Below are 14,487 nucleotides of genomic sequence, written 5' to 3' on the forward strand. Positions count from 1 at the left end.
GGGAAACATCACAGCTAAACTGCCCTTTCCCAGAGGAAGGACTCCCCTCTATTGACACCCCTTCCCTTCTTTTTGCTGCTAAATTACATTTGGTGGGGGGAAATCAAAGACTTCCAATGTAATATATATTTGGCCCTAAAGACAGACCTTTGCTGTTGTGGCTTCTTGCCTGTGTGGGATGCCTTCCTCGCAACCCTCTACACAGCTGGTTGATTTCTCCTCTCAAGTTGTCTTGTTTGCACAGGCATTGAGGATTGTTGATGCTTTGTTTAGTCTGTTGAGTTTTGTTAGGTATCTGTGTAATAATGTGCTGCCTTTACTTTTGTTTTATAGGTCCTGCCAGGTGTGTTAAAACTATTTTATCATTGCTACTGACTTTTAGGCTGATTTTAATGCTGGTCTTGTATTGAATTTGTTTTTATTGATTTTTTTTACTGTTCTGGATTTTATTGATGTTTACAAATCAGCTCCAGAATTTTGAGAATGCAGTATATAAATATATTAATGGCAAAATATGCACTCTTACTTGTTCCTATTCCTTCTGTTTACATAGCTTAGATGTGCATGTAAAATCCTGTTATGCAACACTCACACCTTAAGTCCTTTGAATATGTGGACTACTTCCGCTGCCTTACCTAACTTCTATGGTTCCAGAATTCTAGAATTTATCAGTCACCCCACTGTGTGCATCTCTCTCTGGCAGGTCCTGTCCCTGAGTGCAGACGTCCTCCCTGAATACAAGCTGCAGGCTCCACGCATCCACCGATGGACCATCTTACACTACAGTCCCTTCAAGGCAGTCTGGGACTGGCTAATCCTCTTGTTGGTCATCTATACAGCTGTCTTTACACCATACTCAGCTGCCTTCCTCCTCAACGAAGAAAAGGAGGAGAAGCACTTGGACTGCAGTTACTCATGTGATCCACTCAACATAATTGACCTCATTGTAGACATCATGTTCATTGTTGACATCATCATCAACTTCCGCACCACTTACGTCAATATCAATGATGAGGTAGTAAGCCACCCAGCCAAGATCGCCATCCACTACTTCAAGGGCTGGTTTCTCATCGACATGGTGGCTGCCATTCCATTTGACTTGCTCATCTTCCACACTGGATCAGATGAGGTGAGACTGATGTTGGGAACAGCATCTTAGGAGATCCTGAGATCATGGTTAGTCACTGAAGGAAAGGAAATACTAGACAGATGTAGGGCATGTCTAATATTTCCTTCCTTCAGTGACTGAACATGATCTCAGTATGAGCTCTGTGGTGTTTGCATTGGTAAAGATCCATACTGGTCTTCTGAGTATCCATTTGCCAGGGGGCAAGATTTGAAGTATCTTGTACCTCTCCCCCCCCCCCCCCGGAACTTTAGGAAGCTTCCTAGAAAATGTGGGAGAAGGAGGGGATGTGCTAGAAATTCCTGCAGTATCTGTACACCTTGCTTCCAGGAACCTGTAGGCTCCAGTTGATTGCAAAGGATTTTATTAGCAGGGGAGCTTCTGGGAAGACTGGTACGTGTTTGGCTTTCTTCGTAGTCTCTAGTATCCCAAAGCCTACCCAGAAGCCTTTGAAGGTTGCTGTATACTGGTAGTAGACCTTGCATCTATGCAGAGAACTCTTGAGAGAATAAGCAATGCTGATAGATACTGTGGGGAATTCTGAAAGCTGAAAGGCAGAATCTGCCAGAGAACACCATTCTATGGAAATTTGCCTCCTAATTTTGAGAGTGTCTATGTATCCATAGACACTATGGAGAAGGCATTGGATCAGGCTAGCCTGATCACTATGAGATCAGGCTAGCGTGATGTCGTCAGATCTCAGAAACTAAGCAGGGTCAGCCCTGGTTAGTATTTGGATAGGAGACCACCAAGCATTACCAGGGTTGCTGTGCAGAGGAAGGCACTGGCAAACCACCTCTGATAGTCTCTTGCCATGAAAAACCCAAAAAAGGGGTCGCCATAAGTTGGCTGCGACTTGAAGGCACTTTACACACACACGTGTATCCATGGGAAAGTTTCTGATGGGTTTCACCCATCCCTAACATTGCCCAAAACTTCTGAAGAAATTTTTCCTCAAGAAGTAGTATAATATTGTTAAATCGCATAGAAATCTTGAGAAATGGGAAAATGAAATCATGTTAGAATAGTGACACATATACCTTTAGCACAGCCAGTGCTTCACCGGGCTTCTGGGGAATGGTCCATCTGTCTGTGCCTTGTTTTCCAGAAGCAAAAATCCCTGCATGACATTCCATATATCTTAAAAACAGGCACAATTCTTACTCAGCATGCCCTTTTGAAAGAAAGTTGTCAGTAGTGCCGCAGAGTGCTGCCATGTACTGTAGCTGCCTACCCAGCTTGCTTTCCACACACACTTCTACCTGTTCCTTCTTCTCTTCTCAGACAACAACTTTGATAGGGCTGCTGAAGACGGCTCGACTGTTGCGCTTGGTTAGGGTCGCCCGTAAATTGGACCGCTATTCTGAATATGGGGCTGCTGTGCTCTTCTTGCTCATGTGCACTTTTGCCCTCATTGCCCATTGGTTGGCCTGCATCTGGTACGCCATTGGCAATGTGGAACGGCCATACATGGAACACAAGATCGGATGGCTGGACAACCTGGGTGACCAGATTGGCAAGCGCTACAATGACAGTGATGTCTCCTCTGGCCCCTCCATCAAGGACAAGTATGTGACAGCCCTCTACTTCACCTTCAGCAGCCTCACCAGTGTGGGCTTCGGCAATGTCTCACCCAATACCAACTCTGAGAAGATCTTCTCCATCTGTGTCATGCTGATTGGCTGTGAGTGCTTTTGTGCTGTCCCTAACCCCTCTCCTTCTAAATGATGGTGATTTCTTCTTTCTCCTTCAGCATACCTCCCAGGGGTCCTGAGTTTCCGGGCAGCCCCGGAAAATTGCTGCATTCTTATTCACAACTCTTGTTAGGCCTGCTGCTGATCAAGTCTGAAGTGAATCCATCTGCTGTCCCTAAGATGGTTGAAGATGGTTATCATGCCCCTCTCAGTCATCTCATCTCAAGGTTAAACATACCCTGCTCCTTCAGCTTTTCCACATACAACTTGGTGAGGTGTCTGGAGACCAAGTCATATGAGGAAAGGTTGAGAGGTGATATGATAACCATGTTCAAGTACTTGAAGGGCTGTCATATAAAGGATGGTGTGGAGTTGTTCTCTGTTGCCCCCAAAGGTTGCAGAACCAAAGGTTGAAATTAAATCAATAGAGTTTTCGGATAAACATTAGGAAAAACTGCCTGACGGTTAGAGCTCAGTGGAACCGGCTTCCTCTGGAGATGGAAGTCTCTCCTTCTTTGGAGTTTTTTAGATGGCCATCTGACAATAATTCTGATTCTTTGAAGTTAGGTGGATCATGAGAGGGAAGGCAGGAAAGTTTGCATCAGTGTTTGATTCTCATGGCCCTTTCTTACATGCCCAGGAAAATGCTGATCTCCACTTGGGGGTCAGGAAGCAATTTTCCTCCAAGCCAGATTGGCCAGGGATCCTGGAGGATTTTGTTGTAGTTTTTTGCCATCTTCTGGGCATGGAGTAGGTGTCATTGGGGTGTGTGGGGGCAGTTGTGAATTTCCTGAATTGGGCAGAGGGTTGAACTAGATGACCCTAGAGGTCCCTTCCAATGCTATGTTTCTATGCTCTATGAAGAACAGTAGGGTACTATTTAAATCAAAAGAGTTTCCGTCTCGACATTAGGAAGAATTCTCTAAACGTTAGAGCAGTTTCTCAGTGGAACAGGCTTCCTCGGGAGGTGGTGAGCGCTCCTTCTCTGGAGGTTTTTAAGAAGAAGTTGGATAGCCATCTGTCAGCAATGCTGATTCTATAACCTTAAGCAGATGATGAGAGGGAGGGCATCTTGGCCATCTTCTGGACATGGAGTGGGGGTCACTGGGGGTGTGGGGGGGAGGTAGTTGTGGATTTCCTGCATTGTGCAGGGGGTTGGACTAGATGACCCTGGTGGTCCCTTCCAACTCTATGATTCTATGATTCTATGAACGGCTGGTTCAAGGTGGAGAATATGAAGCGCCCCTCCCATAGAAAAAAAAAACAGGGTGGGGTTCTAAGGACTTTCTGTCAGTTTTTCCAGTGGGAAATTTCAGGGAGCACTAAAAAATTTTGTGATTTTTTTTCTATCGGTACAAGTAACGGACTTTTTAAGGCATGCTTATATATAGGTTTTTTTTTTAATTTCAATGTTTAATTTTCATACTTTTCATCTTATACAAACTGCTTCACTTTATGCAACGTTAGCACATAAAATATAAAATATACATGTGTTAAGATTGCATAGAGTGCAGCAGTTTGTTACTCTTTCAAATATGGGATATATTTGCAATTTTTAAAATCGAAAACTAAGACATGTATACTTTTAAATTCCTAAATATAATTGACTCTTTTCCTGATTTGGTAGTAAGAAAAAAATATATTTTAAATCGTCAAATTTTCCAATCAGATTGTGTAGGTTAAGGTCTTAATTAAGGGATCAGGGGGATTCGTTTCTGTATCTATTAGCATTGTATTCAGCTGGGCACAGATACTGCGTTATCTGCTGTCAAGTAGATCAGTGAATTGTGTGAGAGATGTGGCAACTTTTCTCTTTATAGTGTCAAGAAAAAATTAATTTTCATTTCCCCCTTTTTTAAAAAAAAGTGTGAAATGGTAGATGGCTGTTAAATCGAGGAAAAGGAGAAATTCCTAAATATGACAAAGGCTACAATTTTATACCCAAAGTTATAAATGATACATTTAATGTTGCTATAACAGCTAAATAAGTTTGATATGAAAGTATCATATATTTTAATATTTTCTCAAAAAAAAAACCCAAAAAACTGGGGAAAATCAGGTTTTCCCATGGCTTCAAAAATTTTCTAAACTGGGGTTGCCAACTCCAGGTTGGGAAATTCCTGGAGATTAGAGGGTGGAGCCTGTGGAGGGCAGAGATGGGATGGACCTCAGCAGGATACAGTGCCTTAGAGTCCACCCTTCAAAGCACCCATTTTCTCCAGGGGAACTGATGTCTGTGGTTTGGAGATCAGTTGACGTTCCGGGAGATTTCCAGACCCTCCCTGGATGCTGGCAATTCTACTTTAAACCAAGATCCATCTGGAAATAAAATGCAGAAGAATCCCTATCAGCCTAGGTACCTCAAGGACCAACCTGTAGAAGTAGAAGGCTCGGCAGAGTATCCACTGGTGCTTTAGGCGGCCGGTACACCAACAAGGTAGCCAGACTCTCCTTAGAATCCCACACCAGGCCAACACAATCAATGCTGGTGATCTCTAGGGTGAGGACTGCTCTGAAGGAAAAAGCCTCCCGAATGAGCACAGCCATCCCTGCTGGCCCGTTGTCCGGGACTGATGAAGGACTGAAAACCCTGGCGGGGGGGGGGGGTTCTTTCAGGGCTACAGTTTCGCCCTCCCTCACCCAGGTCTCAGTCACACATGCCAGGTCCACATGTTGCACTACAATATAATTTTGCAGCATAAGGGCCGTATTGTTTATGGACCTGACATTGAACCACATCAGTGCCTAGTCCACAAAATGCATGTCAGAATAAAAGCTTGTTAATCTTCAGGGAGCCACAAGAGTCCAGCTTATTTTGTTGTGTGACCATAATCTTCACACTATAGCATTAGTACTTCAGTATCTCAAGGGAAGGCAGCATGAATGTATATTCTCTGTGTTGGAAGTCCTTTTCATGAAAATTCTTCCATATATGTTTCATAGTAAGAACACAAGGAAACAAAACCTTGCCTATAACACCCCAGGCACCCTGAACCATTTTGTTGCTGGTCCCCACTTGTTTGATAGGGTGGCAGAAACATACGGGCTGTTTGTGGAGCGGGAAGAGCCCCACCTCAGGTTTCCCTTTGCAATTTCTAGTGCCCTTTCTCCTTCCTCCTTGCAGTGGCAAAATCACTGCCTCTTGGGACAAGCCCCTCGGCCTCCTTCCTTCCCTCCTTATATTCGCAGCTCTCCAAGCAAGTTGAAGAGGAAGGCGGAGTTCCCGAGTTTCTCCCTGAGGAAGCCTCTAGACCTGCCTACAGGCTTCCTACAGAGAAGCAAAGAATCATAAAGTTGGAATGGTCACCTAGTCCTACCCCCTGCACAATGCAGGAAATTCACAATTACCTCCTCCCCACAACCCCAGTGACCCCCAACTCCATACCCAGAAGATGGCAACAAAAACCCTCCAGGATCCCTGGCCAATCTGGCCTGGAGGGAAATTTCTTCTTGACTCCAAAGTGGAGATCAACATTACCCTGGGCATGTAAGAAAGGGCCACAAGAGCCAAACACTGACACAACCCTTCCTGCCCTCTCTCTCATGATCTGCCTAAGGTCACAGAATCAGCATTGCTGGCAGATGGCCATCTAGCCTCTCCATAAAAACCTCCAAAGGAGAGCCCACCACCTCCTGAGAAAGCCTGTTCCACTGACGAATTGCTCTGTCAGAAAGTTTTTCCTAATGTAAAACTCTTTTGATTCATTTCAAACTGTTGGTTCTGGTCCAACCTTCTGGGGCAACAGAAAACAACTCCACACCATCCTCTATATGACAGCCCTTCAAGTAATTGAAGATGGTTACCATATCACCTCTTAGTCGTCTCCTTTCCAGGATAAATATACCAAGCTCCTTCAACCTTTCCTCATAGAACTTAGTCTCCAGACCCCTCACCATCTTCCTTGACCTCCTTTGGACACATTTCAGCTTGTCTACATCCTTCTTGAATTGTAGTGCCCAAAACTGAACATCATACTCTAGGTGAGGTCTAACCAGAGCAGAGTAGAGCGATGCTATCACTCAACATGATCTGGACACTATGCTTCTGTTGATGCAACCTAAAATTGCATTTGTCTTTTTAGCTTCATCACATTGCTGACTCGTGTCAAGTGTATGGTCTATTAAGAACCCTAGATCCTTTTTGCACATGCTACTGTCAAGACAAATTTCCTCCCTAAATGCAGAACTTTTAGTTTTAGCCCAGCTTTCCAACCTGTCAGGATAATCCTGCATCTTGGCTCTGTCTTCTACCATATTTGGTACCCCTCCCAATTTAGTATAATCTGCATATTTAATAAGCATCCCTGCTATTCCTTCATCCAGATCATTTATAAAGATATTGAACAACACAGGGACCAGGACAGATCCCTGGGGCACTCACCTGTCACTCCTCTCCAAGAGGACGAGGAACCATTATCAAGCACTCTTTGGGTGCGATCTGTCAACCAGTTACAGATCCACCTAACAGTAATAGGATCCAAACCACATTTTACCAACTTGTCAACTGGACTATTAAGCCTGCCTCTCTCCCACTGGCTTTCCTGTCAGCTGACCAGGATTTTTTTCCTGCTAACTGGTACTTGGTGTTAGATAGTTAGATCATAGACATGCCTTCCCCCTCCTGCTCATGAAAGCATAAGTTTTTTGTTGTTGTTGCATTATTTATTCATCTGTTTTATTTTATAGGCTGTACTAGTCTCACCATAAATGTGGGAGGTAGGTGAAGCTCAGAAGGAGTGACTTGTCCCTGAGGCCACCTGAGGAATTCCCAACTCTGGGCCTCTGTAGTAGCATAAAATGAACACCGGCTGAAATGAATGACAGGGTAGAAACCTTCCACTCCCCACCATCAGCTGGGAGAACCAAGGGGGTTACCGCACTTTGTATTCCCAGCGATGTATTAAGAGTTTGAAAATGTTATAAAAAAACATTGCTTTAAAAGGGTTTTTGGATACTACAGCTAATAAATGGTTGGAAGACGTCTTCACAGCTAAAGGGGCCAAACAAAATGCGAACAGTATTTTTTATAACGTTTTCAAACTCTTAATACATCGCTGGGAATACAAGTGCAGTAACCCCCCTAGTCTCTCCAGGACAAGCTGAACTTGAAACAGGAGCTGTGTGTGTGTGTGGGGGGGGATAATATGGGGAGCTTTCCAAAAGGGTCACCGCCAGGGTAATTTCCTCTGTTTCCTTGTTTCTGTGGATCCCCTATGGCAGATCCTTTGCAGTTCTTGGACTCTTAACAGGGTCCTCCTGGGGTCTTTCCCAGTGATACTCACCTGCAGTCTGACTCCACTAGAAACAGGGACTCCCCATACCCCCCGCAGAACCAACCTGCCAAGAGATAAAGAAAGAAGGTTTGCATTGACTTAGCTAATACTAAAATATTTACAAGAATATGAAAGCACAGAATACAAAATGGTGGAGGGATACTTGCGTTGCTTGGGCAGTAACCAGTCCCTTTCCAAACAGAAATGGTTTACAGTGCTACCCAACACCCACCCACGCTCCCTCCTTCCTTGTCCTCTTGCTCCCAGGGGGAGGCGGCAGACAGGCTACTGACATGGGTGGTGCAGACAGTCCCATCCATAAATGAATGTTGTGATTAATCTGTGCAACTTGAGGCGGAGTTACTTCTGTCTAAACCCAAAGGGGTTCCAGTGCCTTCATCTCGGGAGGTATCAAGAAGCTCAGGCCCTGGCCTGTCTCCGTGATGTTGCGGTGTCTTGCGGTGGGCCAGGCCAAGGATCCCTCTGGCCGCTTTGTGGGCTTTCCGCTGCTTCCTGCAAAAGATGGTGTGGTTTTCCTGTCCACGCAGGAAGCGACAGACTGTGAGAGCACAGGATCTGACCCTGGTCACATCTTCTCTGGCCGTTTTTCTGCACTTCCTCAGCCTCTCCCCCACAACACCCCCGGTGGAGTGCTCAACCTCTAGGCCCTGCAAGCCCACTAGTCTCCCCCCATACAGCAGAATATGCAGTAATAAAATCTGGACGTTTGGTGAAATGACTGATTGATTTCTGGCTGCAGTGCTGGATTGTGGCCGTTGCTGCCCCTGAGGCACTGATGTCCACCCCCTTTGCAGAAGGTCTTATTCAGTCAGACCAATTAGGACTTAACCCTTCGACCTCTTCTAAGGAAACATAAGAAGCAACAGCGGGTGCGGATGGGCGACTGCCGAGTTCATTTTCTCCCCCATTGAGCTTTCTTTGTAAATCTGGGGTGGGAGAGCAGAGCTTCCGAATCAGACAAGTGGCTTTCAATTGGGTCTGAGCTTCAGGAGCTTTTTAGAAAACCCTATTGCCTTTTCTAGTATTTGCAAACCCCCTCCTGGTACATATGAAGGCCCTCAGGATATTGTCTCCTGTAAACCACAAATCACTCCTTGCGATCTGTGCCTGAGGCACGGACAGGAGCAGGTCTCTTGCCGTTCCTGAGGTGCCACTAGAGAGTGGTCCCCAGAGCCCTTCCCGCTGACCTCTGTCCTCCCATTACAGCTCTGATGTATGCCAGCATCTTTGGCAATGTGTCTGCCATCATCCAGCGCCTGTACTCGGGCACAGCCCGCTACCACACCCAGATGCTGAGGGTGAAGGAATTCATCCGCTTCCACCAGATCCCCAACCCGCTCCGCCAGCGCCTTGAGGAGTATTTCCAGCATGCCTGGTCCTACACGAACGGGATTGACATGAATGCGGTGAGTCAGGCCTGATGGGGGCTCTGGAGCATCTGCCTGCCCTCTGGGTCTTCAGGGGGGTCTCTGTCCAATAGAGCATCATAAGAGAGACACTGTGCCTTGCTTTCAGTTGACGTGCCCCTACCCCTGCAAAGTTCTTGGCCATGTTTCTTTATCTTCTACCTGAGGAGGAAGCAGCCATCTTACACCTGTTGGATTTATGCTCAGTCAAAAGAAAGTTATTGGCCAAAGGACAGTTGTTGTGGTCCCAATGAAGTCTGAAGGTCAGCGGTGGCAACACAAACTAGGTATATTTGTTAGCATGTTAAAGAGAAGAGGCTAAACGGAAATTAAAAGCTTTTAAAAGATTGATTAGATGGGGCAGGTGGCACATTAGGGAACAGTGCTCAGAAGAGCCACAGGGGGGCTCTGAACCATCGCCAGAGAGGGGTCACTGCTTTCCAGCCATGTGAAGATGTGTGGGCTTCCTAGAGGGCAGCTGATCAGCCAAGGTGTGAACAGAATGCTCGACTCGATGGGCATTTGGCCTGATCCGGAATGTTCTTATGTCTTCCAATCCAAAATTACATTTGTTCACGTCTCAGAGCCTGTTCCATGACCCAGTCTGGGAGTGTGTCGCTGCACAACCACCATGCTATTGAACATGCATGTCTTGCACCACCACTCAACCCAATAAGCACTGCAGCAGAGTCTCTGCAGGAGCTGATGAAGTTGCCACAAGAGGGCATCACCATTTTTTATCCAATCACACTACATGTTAAATACATCTGTGCAGTTGCCCAGTTTTGCATGTAGAATGTGTGAGGGGTGGCAGAAAGTGACTTTGGATGCAGCCCCACCCGAGAGACCTAAGCAAGCGCCTGCCGCTTCCCACTGTCGCCATAGACGTCACTCAGCGCATCATAAGGTTGAAGTTGAAGTTCATAAGGTTGAAGTTCATTGGGCTGGGTCAAGCAGGTTGCCAAGGTGTGATGGCATTGGAAGTTTGGTTAGGTTCTGCTTGGGGCCAGTGAGAGCTTCTGAAATTGATTCCTTTGCCCCTCCCCTGTGGCTGGTTGCTATGCAAAAACTGGACCAGATGGTGCCTAAATCAACTCCAATCCATTTTAATTAGTCTGCTGGAAAAGAGATTGAAGAAATCAATTGCAAAGCCCAAAGCTGCCTTTACAGAGGAAAGAGACGATCCCACTGTTGAACCCTGAAAGGAAGGGAGAACCATTATTGCTCTTTGGGAGGAGCATTTATCTTTGTACTCCTAGACGGCCTCTTGGAAAAGTGGTTGAGAAAGGAAGCAGTGGGGGTGGGGGTGGGGGTGGGGGTGGGGTAGGGTAGTTCAGCTCAACTCTTGATAGATAATCCCTCTTGGATTCTCTCTCGAAACAGAATTTATCAAGGCTGAAGAATGAAATCAGGTGCGCTGGGGTTGTCTGGCCCTTTCAGTGTTCTCTACTAGGGTTGTGCCACACACAAAAATTCAGTGACTCCCCAATTGACCCCTCCCTTCTTTGCTTGTATGTGACAGAGAGAATCATGGGCTACACTGTTCAGCCGTCTTGCGGGGGGGTGGGGGAAGAAGCACTGGGGAGAACACAAGCATGAAGGAAGCCTCGGCAGAGCCATTGGGAAACTTTTCTGTGACATTTTCTCAAATCCAAAAAGCTTAGCTGTAGTTCATTGCAGGTGGACGTTGCCAAAACGGGAGTCCAGGGTCATTCTTTCTGCATGCAAACTGCACACATCCCTACAGTGGGGTGGTATGAACTTGGGGGCCAAAAGGTCTCTTCTTCTCCCCACCCAGGTGCTGAAAGGCTTCCCTGACTGCCTGCAAGCTGATATCTGCCTCCACCTCAACCGCACCCTCCTCCAAAACTGCAAGGCCTTCCGAGGGGCCAGCAAGGGCTGCCTGCGGGCCTTGGCCATGAGGTTCAAGACCACCCACGCACCCCCTGGAGACACCCTGGTGCACTACGGAGACGTCCTCACCACACTCTACTTCATCTCACGGGGCTCCATCGAGATCCTCAGGGAGGACATTGTCGTGGCCATCCTAGGTGAAGGAAAGACTCCTCCTCCTGCTGGGCGGTGGGAGACCAGGGAACCCCCCTGGCCTGAGTGGGAAGGGATGCCGTTCGCTTGTGACAAGCAGTCGTTGTCCTCACACAGGAGCACTGCCCCCCTCTCCCCATCACAGCTGCACTCTCTCCTGCTGCGAGGCCAGGCAGGTGGGAGGTTCCCCCCCCCCGTTCCCGGTTGGAGGGGAGGGCATTGTGGAATGGCTCCTCGCCAGCCTCCTTCTGATGGTGGGGAAGAGCTTTGCTGGCCCTTTTGCTAGCGGGCAAATGCAGTGTCCCTAAGGCCCTGCCCGCGAAAAAGGGCCGGCCAGGCCAGGCAGAGGAAGACTCCTCAGGTGATTGGCAGCCTTCCCAAGGCGCCCTTCCCGGGTTTGCCGATACCCCCGTGCTCTTTCATCCTGCTGGTGCCAGTAGGCGAGAGGCCTGTTCCCGCGCTCTTGCTGGCACAGGGAGTCTCTTGAGCCATGGGTGTGTTTGTGTGTGTGGAGGGGGGGTTTCCCTTCAGATGGCAGGGAGACTGTTGTCCTCTAACGAGATTTCCACTTTTGTGCAGGGAAAAACGACATTTTTGGGGAGCCCATCAGCCTCTATGCCAGGCCTGGGAAATCCAATGCAGATGTGCGAGCCCTCACCTATTGCGATCTGCACAAGATCCAGCGGGAGGACCTCCTGGAGGTCTTGGATATGTACCCAGCCTTCTCAGACAACTTCTGGAGCAATCTGGAGATAACTTTCAACCTGAGAGATGTGAGTCTCCCTCCAGTATGGGGAGGGGGAGGGGCCGGGCCATAGCGAAAAATATCTGCACTTGGGTGCTCAGGGAAGGATGTCCAGTGAGAAGAGTCGGAAGGGCCCACCAATGTGTGTCCTCCTTGCACTGGAAACTGTTCCTGTCCCGGTGGAGTCCTACTCAGATAGCCATACTCCCCCCACAAGCCTGACAGTTACAGATGGTAACTGGTGATGGCCTCTCATTGGCACCAGCCGTGTCCTAAAATCAGGTGCCAGAGCTGAAGGCCACACAGATGCCCTCACTTTCTATGCTCAGGAGAAATAATTCCCACTAATCTTGGGGACTCTGCACGAGCTCAGAGTCACCTTTTCCCACCTCTTTCAGGTCTTAGAGTGGAAAAATATGCTTTGGGGTCTTGAGTCTTGGACAGCCGGCTCCAGTTGAGCTCCTTGCAGGTTAATGTAGAACTGAGGTGGAGTCATCTCAACTGCTCTGACCATACAAAATGCTCTACCCATGATGCTCTCTGTTCTCTGTTCTCTCTCAGGCAGATAGTGTTCCTCGTTCACCACTCAGTGAGGAGTACACCTGCAACTATCGCCGGGCGCGCCGTCGCAAGCGCTCCCTTTGCAAGGGGAACAAGATTGGTGAGTCACTTCCTGGGACATTACAGGGGTTCCCGCATCTCCATCTTCGCACTCTTGTGACAGCCCGTGTCCCACGGAAGATAAGGAACGATCCGCTGGGTCAAAGCAAAGGTCCCATTGGCTGGACCCTGTGTGGGAGCATGGACAGGGCAGGTCAAAAATGTGGCCTCTCCCCCTTTGATTGCTCCACCCCATCCGGAGGTCGCTAGCACGCAGCCTCCAAGCCCAGAGAAACCCACTTCTGCCCGTCGGCATGACCAGCCTTGGGGGGTTCTTCACCTGAGACGGCACAAAGTAGCAGCCTCTTGACCGCAGAGGGTTGGTTTTTTTTAAATCCCATCTCCATACAGTCCAGAGCTAAGTGGTGCCAGGTTGGTCAGGGGAGTTTCAGGAATTGCCCCGAGGGGGAACACTCTGGACTGGAATTCCCCCTGGAATCTCTGTTCTGAGAGACTGTTGCCACATTAGGAAAGGAACAATATGGTAGTATCTCTTGTAATTGAAAGCATCTTATAGAATTGGTTGCTTTCACAAATCTGATGAAGCTCACAGAATTCTTGCAGAATCCGGCTGGAGTGTGACCCCTACAACTCAGTAGCTGAAATGGAAGGTCTGGACTCGGGAGGCAGGGGGGTCTGTCTGATCCAGCTCCTGGGCTACCAGTGCCCTTGGGCAAAGCACTCTCAACATGTGCTCCTCATCTGTAAAATATGAGCTTTGTACAGGATTATTCTGCAGATAACTAAAATACAGAAATGTACAAAAAGCCAGGCTGGCGGGTTCACCTGGTGCAGCATCCCTGTTTCTAAGATACCTCCAGGAAGCTGAAAATCAGTCCAAAAAGGCAAGAGCCTTTCCCCATTGTTTATTTCCAGAAACTGGTATTCTGCTTCTGAGCATGGAAGCTCAGCTTAGCTATTATGGCTAACCCAGTGTGTACTCTGTTCACTGAGCTGCCAGTTAACGCAGGAAATTCACAGCCCCAGTGACCCTTGCTCTATGCCCAGAGGAAGGCAAAAAACATCTAGGATCCCTTGGCCAATCTGACCTGGAGGAAAACTCCTTCCTGGCCCCAGAGGGGTGATCGGCATTACCCCGGGCATGTAAGAAAGGGCCACAAGAGCCGAGCAGCAGCTCCTCCCTTCCTGCCCTCCTTCTCACGATCTGCCTCATAGTGAGTCATAGAATCAGCCTTGCTGTCAGATGGCCATCTAGCCTCTGCTTAAAAAACTCCAAAGAAGAAGAGTTGGTTTTTATAACCCAATTTTCTCTACCTTTAAGGAGTCTCAAACCTGCTTACAATTGCCTTGCCTTCCTCTCCCCACATCAGACACCTTGAGAGGTAGGTGGGGGCTGAGAGAGTTCTGAGAAAACTGTAACTAGCCCAAGCAGGCTTCACGTAGAGGTGTGGGAACACCAACCTGGTTCACTAGATGAGAGTCCACCGCTCATGTAGAGGAGTGTAGAGTCCGCCACTCATGGAGAGGGAATCAAACCCAGTTCTCCAAATTAGAG

General features: G+C 47.8%; 1 protein-coding gene across 1 annotated transcript in view; it reads left to right on the top strand.

Moving 5' to 3' along the window:
• The window catches only part of KCNH6 (potassium voltage-gated channel subfamily H member 6), a 145,169-nt gene that overhangs the window by 116,705 nt on the left and 13,977 nt on the right, over positions 1 to 14,487 (top strand). The window contains exons 5-10 of the mRNA XM_056863319.1: positions 704 to 1,129; positions 2,411 to 2,810; positions 9,321 to 9,520; positions 11,319 to 11,571; positions 12,146 to 12,339; positions 12,873 to 12,972. Of these exons, the coding sequence (XP_056719297.1) occupies positions 704 to 1,129; positions 2,411 to 2,810; positions 9,321 to 9,520; positions 11,319 to 11,571; positions 12,146 to 12,339; positions 12,873 to 12,972 (1,573 nt within the window). The remainder of the gene's footprint in view (positions 1 to 703; positions 1,130 to 2,410; positions 2,811 to 9,320; positions 9,521 to 11,318; positions 11,572 to 12,145; positions 12,340 to 12,872; positions 12,973 to 14,487) is intronic.

The sequence above is a fragment of the Euleptes europaea genome, chromosome 18, assembly GCF_029931775.1.
Source record: "Euleptes europaea isolate rEulEur1 chromosome 18, rEulEur1.hap1, whole genome shotgun sequence".
NCBI classification, from domain to species: domain Eukaryota; kingdom Metazoa; phylum Chordata; class Lepidosauria; order Squamata; family Sphaerodactylidae; genus Euleptes; species Euleptes europaea.